The sequence below is a fragment of the Lactuca virosa genome, chromosome 4, assembly GCF_052849685.1.
Source record: "Lactuca virosa cultivar CGN04683 chromosome 4, Lactuca_virosa_CGN04683_v6, whole genome shotgun sequence".
NCBI lineage: Eukaryota > Viridiplantae > Streptophyta > Magnoliopsida > Asterales > Asteraceae > Lactuca > Lactuca virosa.
Genome location: NC_136429.1, coordinates 70939471 through 70956061, shown reverse-complemented (window position 1 = coordinate 70956061; position 16591 = coordinate 70939471). Strand labels below are relative to the sequence as shown.

The following is a 16591-nucleotide window of genomic DNA, read 5'->3' as shown; positions in this document are numbered from 1 at the left end:
AAAATAATAATTGGATTTTCTTAATAGTCTGACCCAAATTGACAATTCGGTTTTATCCAAATAATAACCAGCCCCTAATTCCATTCGGCCATGCGTGAGGGATGGAAAAACAATTACCCATCTACACCTTATCATCTCAAATTTTTCTTCGTGTATTTATGGTGTACTGGTAAGACGACCGACTCTTTGAATTTTGGAGAACTTATGCTGTGCAACACAGTGACAACGATTATATGTCAGCTTTCAATTCCATTATTACGGGTAGGGAACTGATTGTAATTACCTTTTAAATGCATGCAAGTTGCAGATGACGTGTTTGATTTATGTCATAGTGACCACCGTAGGCGGCAAAGTTGACTTGAATTGTGTTTAAATAGTTCTAGACATTACAAGAATTGCTGGTGATTGTATCAGTTTAATTAGATGTTAATGATGTTCTCAAGACTTTCATTTATTCTCACTCCCCTCTTGTGTACACTTCTTTTCTTTTTAGTAAGTACTGGTATTCAGGCACAAGCAATAAAGAGTGTTGCTCCGGGTGAAGGCAAGTTTTTATGCCCTATTTATCTTTCTGTCAAGATACCAAGTGACTTTATCCATGTTTATGTGTGCATAAAAACTCAATTAGATAGGATGTGAAACTTGAGTTATATTCTAATTATTCTAAAAAGGACAATCCATAAGCAACAAATACGTATAGACTCCACAAATTTTCTCCCTGCAGAACTCATAACACCTAAAAACTATGCACATTTGTTGCTGTTTTTATATCCACAAGTATTTTATGTTATCTTGCAGTGAATGCTCTTCGTGAAATAGCTAAAGAATTGGGAAAAAAGAACTGGAATTTTTCCCTGAACCCTTGTGATGGTGATCCCAGCTGGAACACAAATGTGACAGACACAGGTTCTCAGTTTAAAAACAGTGTTCTGTGTGATTGTTCGTATCCTGGTGGTGTTTGTCACGTTGCTGAGATGTATGTAGCTTTGTTTTATAATTACATCTACTCCATATGCCTTTTTGCTTCTTTAATAAACGAAATTATAGTTGCATATATCAGTGTACATATCACTATATCTAATCTGTTTAAAAAATTCAACTAATATTCTTAGATGCTTAAACATAATTTCCTCTCAGTGTGAAATTTGTGTAAACATAAATTAGAGGTCCTACTTTTCCTTTTGAACAGAGTTCTCAAGGGGCAGGATCTTGCAGGAGTTCTTCCTCCGTCTCTAGCAAAGTTACCTAAAATCAAGAAGATGTAACACAAATTCTTATGTTTAAAATGTTGCCATATATTCTTTAATCTATCATGATTCATGACGATATGCATGGGTTGCTTGTTGCAGTGATTTATCATATAATTATCTAAATGGCACCATACCTACTCAATGGGCGTCAACAAATCTGGCCTTCTTGTGAGCTACTTCTGAATCTCAATTTTCTCTAAGTTGATTTATATCTAAATTTTAAAACTGACTGTGATATAGAGCTGTTACGGCTAATCGCTTGTCAGGACGCATTCCAACATCTTTGGGGGAGATAACCTCTCTTATAACTGTGTATAGTCTCTCTCTCTCTCTCAGATGGTGATGGTTAAATAATGTTATTACATTCTTCATGTTGATTTCTGTTTAATGGATAAATGAATACCAGGATTCTAGAGAACAATATGTTCTTCGGAAATATTCCTGCCGAGCTTGGAAAACTAACAAATTTATCAGTTCTGTAAGGCCTTCTTCCTAATGTAGCATTACTACAACCCTTTCCGTTTGTAGCGGCAATGTTACTGATACATGTTTATTCTAAATTTGTAGGGTCTTGAGTGCGAATAATCTCACTGGTAAATTGCCAGAGGAGCTTAATCTTCTCACCAATTTGAAAGAACTGTATGCACGCTGCACCCTTTCCAAAAAAATATTATAAAAAGTTTCATGTTTTACACTACCTAGAAATTTATCTTTCCCATTTTGTGGACTTTTTCTAAGTTAGTCATCACTACTTCTCACCTTTGTGCAGCCGGATAAGTAGCAACAACTTCAGTGGGAAAATTCCAAACCTTGGAAACTGCACAAAACTTCAGAAATTGTAAGTTTTTGATTCAGTATTGCTATTTATATCTCCAACTAAAGAAAATCTTCCTGGTGTCTTCCATAATTAAAACAAGATATACTCATGACTAAAATAACAAAACTGGAGTTGTATCACAAAATGATCACATTCTGGGAAACTATCACAAAATAATCACCCCTTTTGCAAAATGGATTTTGTTGATGGATATTACTCATAAACAGCACACACACTCATAGTTTGTTTGTAATACATGAATATGCAGAATGAAAAATTGGAGATGAATATATTTACGACTCAAAAAGCTGCACACTTATTCAAAAAGGCTAAGGGCTATATATAGCCTAAAAAAACAATAGAAATAAACAAGATCAATCTAAAAAAAACTATCCACTAGTACCCCTAGAGAATAGGATACTTCCATGACCAAGTACACCAACTTTCACCTCCACTGAACTCAGTCAATCACCATTTACTTATTCATACTTTAAACAAAAGACTAAAACACCCCTGAATAAAACGTGTTCTTTGAACCAGTGAACCAAAGACCAACTTAACCCATCAAGATTACCTAACATTTGTAAAATACATGAGAAGAATCCTGGAAGAAAAGTATAGGAAACTTTAATATGTACTTAGTAAAGCATGTGGTTATTATTAGAGCGCCTAGAAGAGACGTAAAAATCCTAGTGGAGTCTATCGAAATTGTTGTAAGTGCCCATTTGGACACGAAATTATATATTAAATTGGTTATCATGTGCAGTGAGTTTGGAACTGCGAGGAAATTCTTGGGACGAGTATGCACAGGTGTGAAAGGTAGTATAGCTCTGTACTAAGTAGTACAGGATTCGTACTTGGATTAGGAAGAGTTGCAAGGTTACTAAGGCACTAGTAGTTGAGTTTGTTTTGTATGTTTCTGTCATTACCTGCATTATGGTGATGACTAGGAAAATGATTTTGGATTCATGCCCAAGTGGCTATAAAGAGTCGAGTCTGATTAATATAAATATGCGAAGTGAGTTGATTGGTTCAGAGAACCATGTCTTGGGTAGAGACTGACTTTAGTCGGGAAATTGAAAAAGGAGATGATCGAGGTGATCGATAAAAGTATTGCAGCCTTCGTTAGAGCTGAATAGCCGGTAACTAGTGATGCTACCTATTAAGATGTGGTTGTAGGTCGTCATCCCATGTTCAAAGGAGGAAATATTGGATTGTTAACACAAGATAGAAGGTGTTTTCCATGTTAGTATTTGACTTGTAGAGACAAGAGTCTAGTTTGTTATGTATATGTCGTGCTGTAGAAGGTCATTAGAGCGTGACCATTTGGTCTTTAACAATAGCCAAAGTAAACACCTTATCGTGTGTTGAGTTTACGACCTAATTTAGGAAGAAGCAGGAGTCTCCAATAAAATTCAAGTTTATGACTCGAGAGTTGGGATTGAAGGTTCGTATGTGGATAAAAGAATAGGTGAAGTTCAAGTTCCACCTTCAACAAATAAGTTCAAACTTATTTGATTTTCACTCAGAAGGATAGAAGTGCTACAGTCTTTGTAGCTAATATGTGAAGTTGAAAGTGTCTTGTGTGCGTTCGCACCTAGTGATTCAGATATGATCGAAACGATCATTACAGAGGGTTAATTATAGCACCACAAGGTTAACTATCCCAGAGAAGAGGGAGGAATTGTATTAATACGTAACCGTTGTTGTTGCTAGTGATTTCCATTACGTTGGTAATACCTTATTATACCATTTTGAATGCATGTGCATTGGTGGACAACTTCGTGGTTGCCAAGATCTTGATCGATCTATGGTCGTGTTATACGAGAAGATCACTCATGAGAACAAACAATGATACTACGTTGAGGATGTTAAATCATGTATATGACAATTAGGAGTTTCTTCCAAGAAGAAAATGAGCTACAAATCACATATGCAAAGCCAGTTAGGCTTTGATTAGTTGTGAGTAGCAAGTGGTGAGGGTTCGAACCCAAGTGGGGGAGAACCAACCATTAAGGCAAAAAGTGCAAAAGGCAAATTGACTTCGATTTGACGTCAAGATCCAGAAGAGTGGCATCACAAGAAGGTAAGAGAGAATTATTAGCTTCAGGTTTTGCCATGTAGATAATAAAATGGATGTTTTGGTTGGCAAGTGAGAAAATGAAATCAGATATCGTGAGGAAACTTGAAACATTTACTTGTACCTATGGGTAAATGAGAGCATCTTATCTTTTAAATATTATCATCAAGTATCCCAGGATGGTATACCACCACGATGTGTTATGGGTTCTTTATACGAAGTCTAATTTCGTGTTCAGCCCTATACGGCAAAGTGTGACATAAAATATGATATGAAGATAGGTTGCTTATTAGTCTAAGTGATCTAAATTAAAGTCATAGTAATCATAAATACGAAAGTGTTCATATAAAGAAAGCCTAAATCTAACTTCGTATGAAGAATTTATGATTTTTAGAAGTTTTGATGCGACACAATACAGCAGTGTGCGACATAGAAATAGAAATGAAAATCGAATGATTGTTAGCTATAACAATCTAAACGAAAGTCGTAGTTCTCGTAAATACGAAGTCGCCGATATAGAGAACGTCGAGAACAGAGTTTGTATGAAGAAGTTATGAATTTTTGCACAGTTTTTTACAGTGTAATCTTCATAGACTCTATTAAAAATAAAATGAGAATTGACCAACGGAGTCTAAATGAAAGTTGTACTACTTATCAGTACGAAATTAGGGATATAAAGAACATCGAAAATGGAGCTCATATGCGAAAGATATGATTTTTGTAGTTTTGAAATTTACCTGCGAAATGCGACCAAGATGGCGCCATATGTCATGATCTGAGAGGAAGGCTTGCCACCTAGACAAGGGCACGAAACGCCTATGTTAGGGGCACGGTGCGCCTCCCAATCTGGCAGCCTATAAATAGAGTTTCAAACCTGCTTCTTTCTTCACTCAATCTTTTCTTAACCTTTCTCTGTAGTTACGATTTTTCTGAGGTTTTTCGGGGTTCTGGAGAATTTTACTTTTTAGAGGCTCTAAAGAATCAGAGAGCACAGAGAAAAAGAGTATTCGGAGTTGGAGTTAAGTTGCGCTTACTATGCTTTAAGTGTAACTTATATTTATATTCATAGTCGCTATTATGAACCTATAAATAAGGTGTATCAATGATTCCAGCCATACTATTGATTTATTTACTTAGGGGAGTGATGCCTAAGCTAGATCTAATGGGATGTTTAAAGTGGATTTTCCAAACAGTATACTTTATATACCAAACGGATCCTACATCCAATATAATCTTACCTAGTTATTCCTTATTTGATAGAACTTAAGTATTCATTGGGATTATTGGGGAATCTAGAAATAGTTAATATAACATTCTAAATATGAACAAACACTGAGACATAGTAATATTCGTATTTAGGTTGTTTAAAAGATAGATGAAGTGTCAGACAATGAGTTGGCCTAACCATGGATCTTCCACCTCAATCAGGTGAGTGCATAGTTACTTTCATGAACATGATTTTAATACAAGTATTTATTAAAAGTATTAAATATATGTTAAAAGTTTATATGTGGATTAAATGTTTAATATTTGGAATATGTGTTAACTCAGAATCTTTGGGCGTACTGCCTACTATCATGTTAGTGAGGAAAAACTTGAAGCAAGAGACAAAAAAAAACAATTTTCATGGGATATGCATCAGGTGTAAAGGCTATTGCCTTTGGTGTTTGGAAGATTCGAAGTTTATAATTAGCAAATATGTTACTTTATGTGAACTTAAATGTAGCTTCTTCGAAAGTTATGGTGCCAAATGGTGATGACATTAAGACGGTCAAGTCTCAAGTAGTTGATATAGAACCTAAAAACCAACAAGGTTCTAGTTTTATTCACGAGGAAGATCATGGTGGTATGCACGATGATATTGAACATGAGACGGTTCAACTAGAAAATGTACACAAACCAGAGGAACAAGAGCTCGACGGCAGTTCGGTCTCTACTAGGACGATGCGAGCATATAAGAAAGTTCAAAAGTTGGGGTTTAATCAACTTTTGAAGCATTACGGACAAGAAAATTTGGTTGAGTACGCATTCTCGGTGTAGGAAGATGATTTGGTCTCCTTCAAGGAAGCTATTTGGAATGACAATAGTACGAGGTGGCTAGCTAATGGAGTCTCTTCGGAAGAACTAAACTTGGGAAGTGGTCCCATTGCATGTAGGGAAGAAAGTTATTGGTTGTAAGTGGGTGTACAAGAAAATAGAGGATCCTTCTGAAATCGGTGGTACAAGGTACAAGGAAAGGGTAGTGGATAAGTGGTTTGTACAAAGAGAGGGGGTTGACTATAATGAGATATTTTCTCCCGTAGTGAAACACAATTTCATTTGGGTGTTGTTGAGTATTGTTGGTCATGGTGATTTATAGTTGGACCAACTCGGTGTAAAAATGTTTTCTTGCATGAAGAATTAGATGAGGAAATCTATATGCATCAACCTGATGGATACAAGGTTGTGGATAAAGAAGGTCAAGTATACCGCTTGAGGAAATCACTATATGGATTGAAGCAGTCTGCTCGGTAGTGGTACAAGCAATTTGACTCCTTCATGTTGAAGCATGGATTTTCAAAAAGTCGGTATGACTGTTATGTTTGCATGTTGAAACTTTGTGGAGGTGATTATATCTATATTCTTTTGTATATGGATGACATGCTTATTGCTTCAAAGAGCAAGGTGGAAATAGATAGGTTGAAATCTCAACTTGGTAAAGAGTTTGAGATGAAGGACATGGGAATTTCCAAGAAAATATTGGGTATGGAGATTAGAAAAGAGAGGTTGAACCATCGACTGTTCTTGAGCCAGAAAGTCTATATAGAGCGGGTTATTGCGAGGTTCGGGATGCAAGATACCAAGTCAGTGGTGACTCCATTAGCTCCATATTTTAGGATCTCTAGTAGACAAGTTCCCTATACATTAAGAGTGTGCCTTATGCTAGTGCAGTTGGCAGTTTGATGTATGTCATGGTGTGTAGACATCCAAATATTTCACAGGTGGTCAGTGTGGTCAGCAGGTTCATGGAGAACCCGAAGAAGGCATATTAGGAAGCTATAAAATGGGTCATGATGTATTTGAAAGGAACCATTGATATGGGTTTATGCTTTGGTGGAGATACATGTCGAATTACTAAATTTGTGGATTCAAATCATGTTGGTGATCTGGATAGATGTCTAGTTAGTTGATAGATGTCAGTCTAGCCTACGATGTCTAGTTAGTTGGAGATCGATGTTACAAGAAACATTAGCACTTTCTACTACAAAGTCCGAGTACATGACTATAACAGAGGGAGTTAAGGAAGCATTATGGTTGTGGGGTTTCTTATATGATTTGGGGATTGAGCAAAAGATTGTGTAGACTTGTGGTGAGATAGTCAAAGCACAATTCACTTAGCTAAGAATCAAGTTTATCATGCTCGTACCAAACATATAAATGTCAGATATCATTTTGTGTGGGATGTCATAGAGGATGGTGATATTTTTCTTATGAAGGTGCATATAGATTAGAACCCAATATACATGTTAACCAAGGTGGTACCAAATGGCAAGTTTAAGCATTGCTTGAACTTGCTTAATATCAATCGGTGTTGATTGCCTTTGAGGGAAATGGTCTTGTGGGACGGTGTCAGGGTGAGGTGGAGTTATCACCCGGTGAGATGAACTACGATGGCTTGATCCCAAGTGAGGGTACATAAGAAACCATGGTCAAATGGTGCAGCCGGATTGAGTTCTACATATCAAGGTGTGCATTTTTTTTGGTGAATCGTCTAAAATTTAAGGTCTATCAAATGATGTTCAAGGTGGAGAATTGTAAGTTGGTAGCCCAGTTATTTATTTAACATCCGAGCTCTTGGCCTAAGTAATATGGCCCATATATCTTGTTATGTGATACTCAGTGAAGAGAGGCATGGAAAAATATAGTATCACATAAATTGTAGAGGGAAAAATGAGGAACCTAATACAAAAGGCTTTATCTTCTCTTGTGGGTGTAGGCAAGTTTGCTGAACCACGTAAATCTTGTGTTATTCTCTATTTACTTTCATTCCTTGGTTATTGTCATTGTTTGTATTTGGGCCTAAGAGCAAGAACAAGAATCTGATCACAACAGGCAAGGTTAGTTGGGTTTTTTTTTTATGTTTTCTGCATTGATTATGCTGAAACAACAAGTTATACATTTATTACCTTTTGATCACCAAGAAATTCTTGTTTCAGAATCGCCTACCAGGTTTGAGGTTGTTGTTGCTGCAGTATACGAGAAAAACTTATCATAGTTGTTGTCTTGTTCTGCCAATTCTACATACCCTTTTCCACCAAATCTCATAGCTCTTGGAACTTTTCAACATTGTCTTCATTTTGAGGCTCCATAGATGCTATCTACCCCTCCCCCTCCCCCCCCCCCCCCCACAAGCACATACATGCACACTAAACTTTTAAGGGTTGAATTGAAGAACTCATGCCATTGCTTATCATGGCTGGAAACAGTGGTTGGGAAAAAATGGGTCAGATACAAATTTGTTGTAAAAGAAAGTTTTAACGATAAATAACAGAGTACAAACAAAGAGCGTACTATTACTCCAAATTCTATCACGGTGAGAAGAATACAAAGCTTTTATAAAGATAAAATTGTGAAGTGCTAAAAGCAAGCAACTGCTATTACACGTGAACATGAACCACTTAATTGAAATAAACTAACCATTAATAAGAACATAAAAGTAAACACTTAAGACTAACACGGGGGCTATAGTTGGATGCTTGAGCACAACTATTCAACATTATGCCAAAAAAAATTCACATGGCATGAAATTATATATTCATCGTGCTTGTTCAATAGCTTAAAGTCCACCGTCTTTCTTTTCTCAATGGTCATCATCTACTAATCGCGTAAGGTCGCTTTCCGAACTGATATTTCCACCTTATGCTCAGGTTACATGAAATCCAGTCTAAGGATAATCCAAAAGGACATTTGTGAATCTAGGCACAAAACCACAAGCCAAACTGTCAGACAAATTATGGGTTTGTTATAGAAGAGAGAGAGCTGAGAAGGGTCTCCTATGGCTCTATGGAGGAGTCATATTTATACTTGATAGATTTGGGTTACCGTCTTCTAAATTAGTTAAATAAATCACGAATTAAAGGAATAATCAATGGTTTCCAAAAATGATGAGATTTGTTAATCTCACCGTAATTACACACTAGAATTCGGATTTACCACTGCGAGGGGCTCTACCCATTGGATACCGCTAGGGGCGTTGCCCCTAGGACCCTGGAAGGGGGCGCGGCCCCCTTAACCCCCGTCATTCTATCGTACCGACGTATCATTCGATCTTATATATGTGTGCACTCCGCACTCACCAAACATATAATATAGAATACAAATTATAAGCCCCTTAGCTCATATATTAGTTCCAATTACACAAAATATCTGGTTACACTAAAATCACCAACAATATGGACCCCCATAATAATTAGATTGGTTATTTAATCATTTTTTTTTGCTTCCTGTCATGATTTCTATCTATTATCCTCAGAGAGATCCAAGGTAGTGGTCTAGAAGGACAAATACCCGAAAGTCTTTCCTTCTTGAGAAATATAACAGAACTGTAAGTTAAACAGGTACTCCCTCCATCAGGATATTCAAATCTTTCTATTCCTGCAATAAGTACTAATTAATCAACATGCCTTTATGTAATCTATGTGCAGACGAATTTCTGATTTAAGTGGAGAGGGCTCACATTTTCCAAATCTGAGTAGGATGGCAAACATGACTAAGTTGTAAGTGATAGGATTTAGAAATCTATTAACAAGTCTTTAATTTCAAAACCGGTACCTTCATAAACTTTGGTGGATGTTGCAGGATGTTGAGAAGCTGCAATATAATTGGGACTATTCCAGGTTATATATCGCAAATGTCCAATTTGAGCCATCTGTAAAAGTCCTCCCTGTTTAGACCATATGTGTTGTATCTTATGTCTTTGTACATTATGATCTTCTTTAGTCTCTGTTTAAATTTCCTGAAGTATTCCTTCCATATATATTCACATACTTACACAGAGATCTCAGTTTCAACAATCTGAATGGTGATATACCAGATCTAAGTGAAAAGCATGTTAAAAAAATGTAAGAAAGATATGCATTTACTTTTTCCCAGTATTATTTTCTTCAAAACTATTATATTATTGATCACCGAATCATCTATATTTGCCATAGTATTCTGCTCTTAAGTATCTTTGAATTGTTGAAATGACTCGGCATCTGATTTGACTAGATATCTGACTGGTAACTCCCTGGAAGGCAGTCTTCCTAAATGGATCGCAGATAAAGATCTGTATGTTTTTTCGACCCTCGTTTTCATATTAAATTTTCTTAGAAGACGCGTTTGTAATAACTCATAGGCACTGATAGGTCATGTACTGTAATGCAGTGTAGATCTTTCCTACAACAACTTTAGTAAAGATACTGTGCCACAAGATTGTGGTGAATCACTGTAAGTTTTCAGAACTCAAATGATCTTTTCATATGCACATACAAATTGAAGTTATAGTTTCTTTCATTTATTAGGAACTTATTCAGAAGCTACTCAAGTGGGAATAACTCGTAAGCTTATACCCTACTACTATGCATCAAATGAATGAAAATTCTATTTAATAAGAGAGGCGCCAAGTGTTCATGTTTAATTTCTTGCAGTGACCTTGGGAAGTGCCATAGCAGCCATCAATGCTTAGAGGGTGATGAACATGCTTTCAAGTAACGTTGGGTTTTCTTATAAAAGTATAGCAAAGCTGATCTGTTTTATGTTTCTCCAGACTACTATTCAGTTTATATCAATTGTGGTGGGCCAGGAGTTACCATTGGAAACAAGACTTATGAAGCAGATGAATATCTAGGTGGACCTGCAAATTTTTTTCCTTCAAGTGATCGTTGGGGATTTAGTAACACAGGAAGTATATGGTCTGGTGATAATAGTGATTCACATTACATAGAAAATAATGCATCTATACTCACTATGAATGACTATGAACTTTACACAAGGGCTCGCCACACTCTGCTTTCTCTCACTTACTATGGCCGTTGCTTAGCAAATGGAAAGTATACTGTGACTCTACATTTTGCAGAGATAGTTTTCAGAGACAACCAATCTTACAAGAGTCTTGGAAGACGTGTTTTTGATGTTTATGTTCAGGTTGAATTTTCTTTTTTTCTTGAACTTTCAGAAGTGGACGATTTTCATACATCAATTAGATATATTTGTATCGATTCTGTTTGTGAAGACTTCCCATTTTGTGCAAGAGACTTGTATTTTGTTGGATTTCACTTTTGCTTTCTCCTTTTTGCAGGGTGTAACCAAATTGAAGAATTTTGATATCAAGATTGCAGCAGGTGGGGTTGATAAGGAAGTAAATATAACCTTAAAAGGCATACCTGTTACTAATAAAACATTAGAAGTCCGGTTCCAATATGCTGGAAAGGGTACAACAGCTGTCCCATTGAGAGGGGCTTATGGTCCTCTTATATCTGCCATTTCTATGGTCGCAGGTATGCTTATTCTCCACATATTTTAACTTATATTTTTTTTTTCACAGACATTTATTATGTGTATAATTGTCATTTCTATAATACTGATGATCATCAATTGATAATATGTTCAAGTGACTTGATAATATATTTTTCCGTTAGAGTTCAAGCCTCTAAGTCATGGGAAAATAACTCATGGGAAAATACCTCATTGGAAAAAATATACATTTGTTGCCATTGGAGTGGTGGCTGCAGTTTTGTGTCTAAGTCTCCTAATTCTTGGCATCGCATGGAAGAGGGGTTATATAGGGGACCAAAATTCAAGAGAAAAAGGTGTTTAATTACTATTTAATTTAAATTGTGCCATATAATTGTTTGTTTGTGAAATACGTTTGTTTCATTGGTAAAATATTGTTTCCCTGTAGACCTAAGAGGATTGGATTTGCAAACTGGTGTATTTACATATAGACAAATCAAGGCTGCCACCGACAATTTTGCTGATTCAAATAAACTTGGGGAGGGTGGTTTTGGATCGGTTTACATGGTAACATTGTAAATGCATTAAATTTTCTTTTTGACAATTCATATTGTGAAAAATCTACAAAACTTCACTGGTAACTTTTTCTGATGTAAAAAGATAAAATATGAAAGAATATGAATCATACTAAAGTATACATCTATTTTTTTGATTGCAGGGTACACTATTAGATGGAACTCCAATTGCTGTGAAGAAACTCTCTTCGAAATCAAAGCAAGGAAATCGTGAATTTGTGAATGAAATAGGCATGATAGCCGGTATACAACACCCAAATGTTGTAAGGCTATATGGATGTTGTGTTGAAGGCAACCACCTTCTGCTTGTTTATGAGTACATGGAGAATAATTCTCTAGCGCACGCTCTATTTGGTATTCTCCTTTTCTTCTACTTCTTAAGTAGCAACTCCCTCCACCCCGTCAGAATTTTGAAGTTTATATTCCACTTTGTACATTAAAATAATTTGATCATTGATCAAATGTCTTAAATACTAATTAGTAATAATGGACCAAAACAAAATCCAGCAAAAATAGAGCCAACCCACCAATAGCAGGTTGGGTTGAGATTTCCGTCACGTTTAAATTATATTGGATGTAAATATTGTACATATTAGCATTGGCCTAGTTTTAGCCTATGGGCCCGTAGGGTTTTCTTTGTCTACGGATCCTGCCTATTTATATACCCTGGCATTTTCTCCTTGTAAAAATAATCACAATCAATAAGGTTATTTTCACCCTCAATCTATTTTCTGGTTTACAAATTAAACAGGTCAACCCGTTACGCATGAAAAAATAGACCGGTCTTGGACCTGGTCCCGAAAAAAGACCGAGACCGAACCTGTCTAGAACGAGACCTGATCTAAAAAGGACCGATCGAGGCTACCCGAGACCGGTCTCATGATACCAGACCGTTTTGAAACCGACCAGAGACCGCTTTTGTGCAAATCTACAACCTGCTCAACACGTTTAATTAGATAGGTTGGGTTACATTTAAAACTTACTTGATACCACTCTGCCAACCCGTTTACATATATTTATATGCATTTATTTATTTTGTTTTATATATAAATAAATCATAAATTAAAAAGTACAAAAAGAAAGCCCTGAAGTCTTAGGAATTTAGAATGTTGTTTGCATAATCAACTTGTAATTATACTTCTTAGGCTGGAGGGAGTGGTGTCACAAGAACCACACTCCCTCCTCTGACACGTAGGAGCCACATAGGTACCACATCATTTATACTACACAAAGTGTGGTTCTTTACCACACCTACGGTGTGGAACTATGGTAGAGAAAGAGAGAGGCGAGAGAGAGGAGAAGAGAGAGAGAAAGACACATAGAGAGAGAGAGAGAAAGGAGTGTGGCAGATTTTAGGAGAGGTGCGGCCAAACCGCACCCAAGACCGCATAGGGGGGCGGTGTTCCCCTGCCTATGTGGCACTGAGTGCGGCCAAACTGCGGTCCACTCCCTTGAGCCTTAGTAACTTTGAACAGTTACTTGGGTTCGTTATATATTTAAGTAATGTCTAAGTCTAAGGTTTTGTGTTTTTTAAATTTCAAATCTAAATGGGTCAACACAGGTACAACTGGTATATCTAACTGTTTGGATCGGGAAAAAAAATAAGATGGAAATCTAACATCCTATTAATTGAACAGCTTTGGTTTTGGATGAAAATATCAATCTGTTTAATTAAGCAGGTAATCCAACATGACCCACTGTAACCGACAATGAAAATAATCATAATGATGATAATGAGACATATTAGGTTGAACATTTGCAAAAAACCAAAATGTTACAAATTATATAGGACACCCCAAATTGGGAATTGTGGCATCTTTAGTTTTCCATTCACAACTTTCTTGATTAAAATTCTTACATAAAATCTCAGAGCACAATAACTCTAAGTTAGAAAGTGATTGGCCTACAAGACAAAGAATTTGTGTTGGCATTGCAAAAGGCTTGACATTCCTGCACGAGGATTCGGTGCTCAAAATGGTTCATAGGGACATCAAGGCTACAAATGTACTCCTGGATGCTGACCTTACACCAAAGATCTCAGATTTTGGTTTGGCCAAACTTGATGAAGAAGAAAACACTCACATTACCACTAGAGTTGCTGGAACTATGTGAGTAGTAGTCTTGTTGTTCCTTCTAATTATATTATCTTCAATATTCATTTGTTCATTTTGGTTTTGGTACTTCAGAGGGTACATGGCACCAGAATATGCATTACGGGGATACTTAACCTACAAAGCAGATGTATACAGTTTTGGAGTTCTTGCACTAGAAATTGTTGTAGGAAAGAGTAATATGAAATGTCGGCCAACTGAGGATTATTATTGTCTTCTTGATTGGGTGAACCTCCATCTGATAGAACTATAGTTTGATTTTTCCCCACAAACCCCAACTTATTGACTGGGTCTTATGATATATTTGTTTGCTCTTTTTAAGGCTGTTGTTCTGCAACAAAAGGGGAGATTGATAGACTTGGTGGATCCAAGATTGGGCTCTGATTTCAACAAAAAGGAGGCAGTGCGGATGATCAAAATTGCTCTATTATGCACTAATAAGGCCCCGGCTCTTAGGCCTACCATGTCAGAAGTGGTTAATATGCTTGAGGGTCGTACTAAAATAAAAGAACCAAACATGAATGTAATTATGTCTGAGGAGGAATTGATGTTAAAAGAAATTGGACCAAAGTTTCACGAGATGAAGCCCCATGATTCTGATCAAACAGAGATTTCTATTGAACCAACAGCTTTCAGGTCGCACGACCTGTATCCCGATAGTCAAAAATTCTGAAAAATGTTGACGTGTACTTGCGTAAGCATCGGTATACTAGTTAAGTTCTTAATACTACTTCTATAATGAGATGCTTATATTTCATTTAAAGATTTTGAATATCTTGTTGTGACACTAATACAGTATGAAGCATATAGTTATATACATGTGTGCATTGAAACAATATCCTTGATACATTCAATCCCCTGCGGCTTCTCATGCTAAAACGCTGATGGAAAAACTATGAATCGAGTAAGGTGATATGGTATTATATATATAGAAGTAAGTTCAAATAAAAACAGTAAATAGTGTGAAAACGTAAAAAACATTATGTTTATGTTATTATTTTGCAATGAATGTTGTATATTTGTATTGATGAAGTAATTCTAATATAAATATTAACGTTTGATTATTCATATATTCATTAAATGTTATTATTCTATTATCAATTTATGTATGTGTATTTTTGTAGTAAATTCTAATTTTAGTTTTAACCTCTTGAGTTTTCATTTATTCATTGCTGAATAATGACATAAAGTTGTGCATACAAAATTCATTGCAGAATAATAACATAAAAATAGTGTTTTTATATTTTCACATTATTTACAGATTTTATTTGAACTATCCCCATATATATATATATATATATATATATATATATATATATATATATATATATATATATATATATATATATATATATATATATAGATCCGGTAAGAAATTTTTTTTGGTAAGAAGGTAAGAAGGTTTTTTTCTACATATTTTTTTGACGAACAAAATAAATGAATCACTAGATGATTCATTTGTAAGATGATTCACAAGAAAAAATTCCCAAAAAAACATCTTTATGATTCATTTTTAAGTAAATGATGAAAAAATTAATTTTTATGACAATTTTAGTGAATAACAACAAAATCATTGTATAAATGAATCATCAAGATGTTTTTTTAAGAATTTTTTCTTGTGAATCATCTTACAATTGAATCATCTAATGATTCATTTTGTTTGTTCACCAAAAAAACATGTAGAAAAAAAACTTCTTACCTTCCTACCAAAAATTTCCTTCTTATTTGATCTTGACTATATATATATATATATATATATATATATATATATATATATATATATATATATATATATATATAGATGCTTTAAATTCCAAGAAATGCTACATTCGCATTATGGTAGTCAAAAATGTAATTAGTGAGGTAAGAGAACCCAGGTTCAGAAAATGAGCTTTTTAGACAAAGAATGGCAACGAGTGAGGCGGATGGGTATTTGCAAATGGTTACACCGGTATTCCATCGGATGAAAAGGTAGTGTAACGCCCCGATTCTCAAGTATTGATTTTATGAGAATTTTCTTGTTTTCAAGATCTACTCGACGAGTTGGTTGCCCTACTCGTCGAGTAGCAGCGAGTTGGTCCGCGTGGTTTAGTGACCTACTCACCGAGTCCTAGAGGGGACTCAACGAGTAGGCTGGCAGATGAAACCCTAAATTTCGGGGTATTGCACCCTATTTAAAGGATCATTGGCCTCCCCCAGCCTCCCCTTTACAGCTTCTTGACACCCCCTTAAACCCTAATTCGTATGTGTGTGTTTCTTTAGTGTGTTAAGCTTAGAAGAGGAAT

At 35.7% G+C, this 16591-nt stretch overlaps 1 protein-coding gene across 2 annotated transcripts; it reads left to right on the top strand.

The window, feature by feature from the left end:
• The first annotated feature begins 414 nt into the window (after nt 1-414).
• On the top strand, nt 415-15123 carry LOC145105347 (putative LRR receptor-like serine/threonine-protein kinase At1g07650). 2 transcript variants are annotated; one of them, XM_079042467.1, is made up of 24 exons: nt 415-544; nt 799-976; nt 1190-1261; nt 1350-1418; nt 1491-1562; nt 1657-1728; nt 1818-1889; nt 2020-2088; nt 9660-9731; nt 9832-9903; nt 9986-10057; nt 10183-10248; nt 10397-10456; nt 10553-10615; nt 10690-10725; nt 10816-10856; nt 10935-11311; nt 11466-11664; nt 11806-11976; nt 12069-12187; nt 12339-12549; nt 14066-14303; nt 14382-14532; nt 14629-15123. In XM_079042467.1, the coding sequence occupies exons 1-24, from the start codon at nt 424-426 to the stop codon at nt 14977-14979; spliced, it is 3024 nt and encodes a 1007-aa protein (XP_078898593.1). In that variant the 5' UTR covers nt 415-423; the 3' UTR covers nt 14980-15123. The 2 variants fall into 2 exon arrangements, with proteins under 2 accessions (XP_078898593.1, XP_078898594.1); XM_079042468.1 differs by lacking the exons at nt 415-544; nt 799-976; nt 1190-1261 and having other exon boundaries at nt 1354-1418; nt 1517-1562.
• The last annotated feature ends 1468 nt before the right edge of the window (nt 15124-16591 follow it).

Excerpts from the sequence above, each read along its gene's own strand:
- LOC145105347 (XM_079042467.1), top strand. The coding sequence starts at position 424 with ATGTTAATGATGTTCTCAAGACTTTCATTTATTCTCACTCCCCTCTTG. Across the intron at positions 10,457-10,552 it reads TGGATCGCAGATAAAGATCT|TGTAGATCTTTCCTACAACA; the intron begins GTATGTTTTTTC and ends ACTGTAATGCAG. Across the intron at positions 11,665-11,805 it reads TGCCATTTCTATGGTCGCAG|AGTTCAAGCCTCTAAGTCAT; the intron begins GTATGCTTATTC and ends TTTTTCCGTTAG.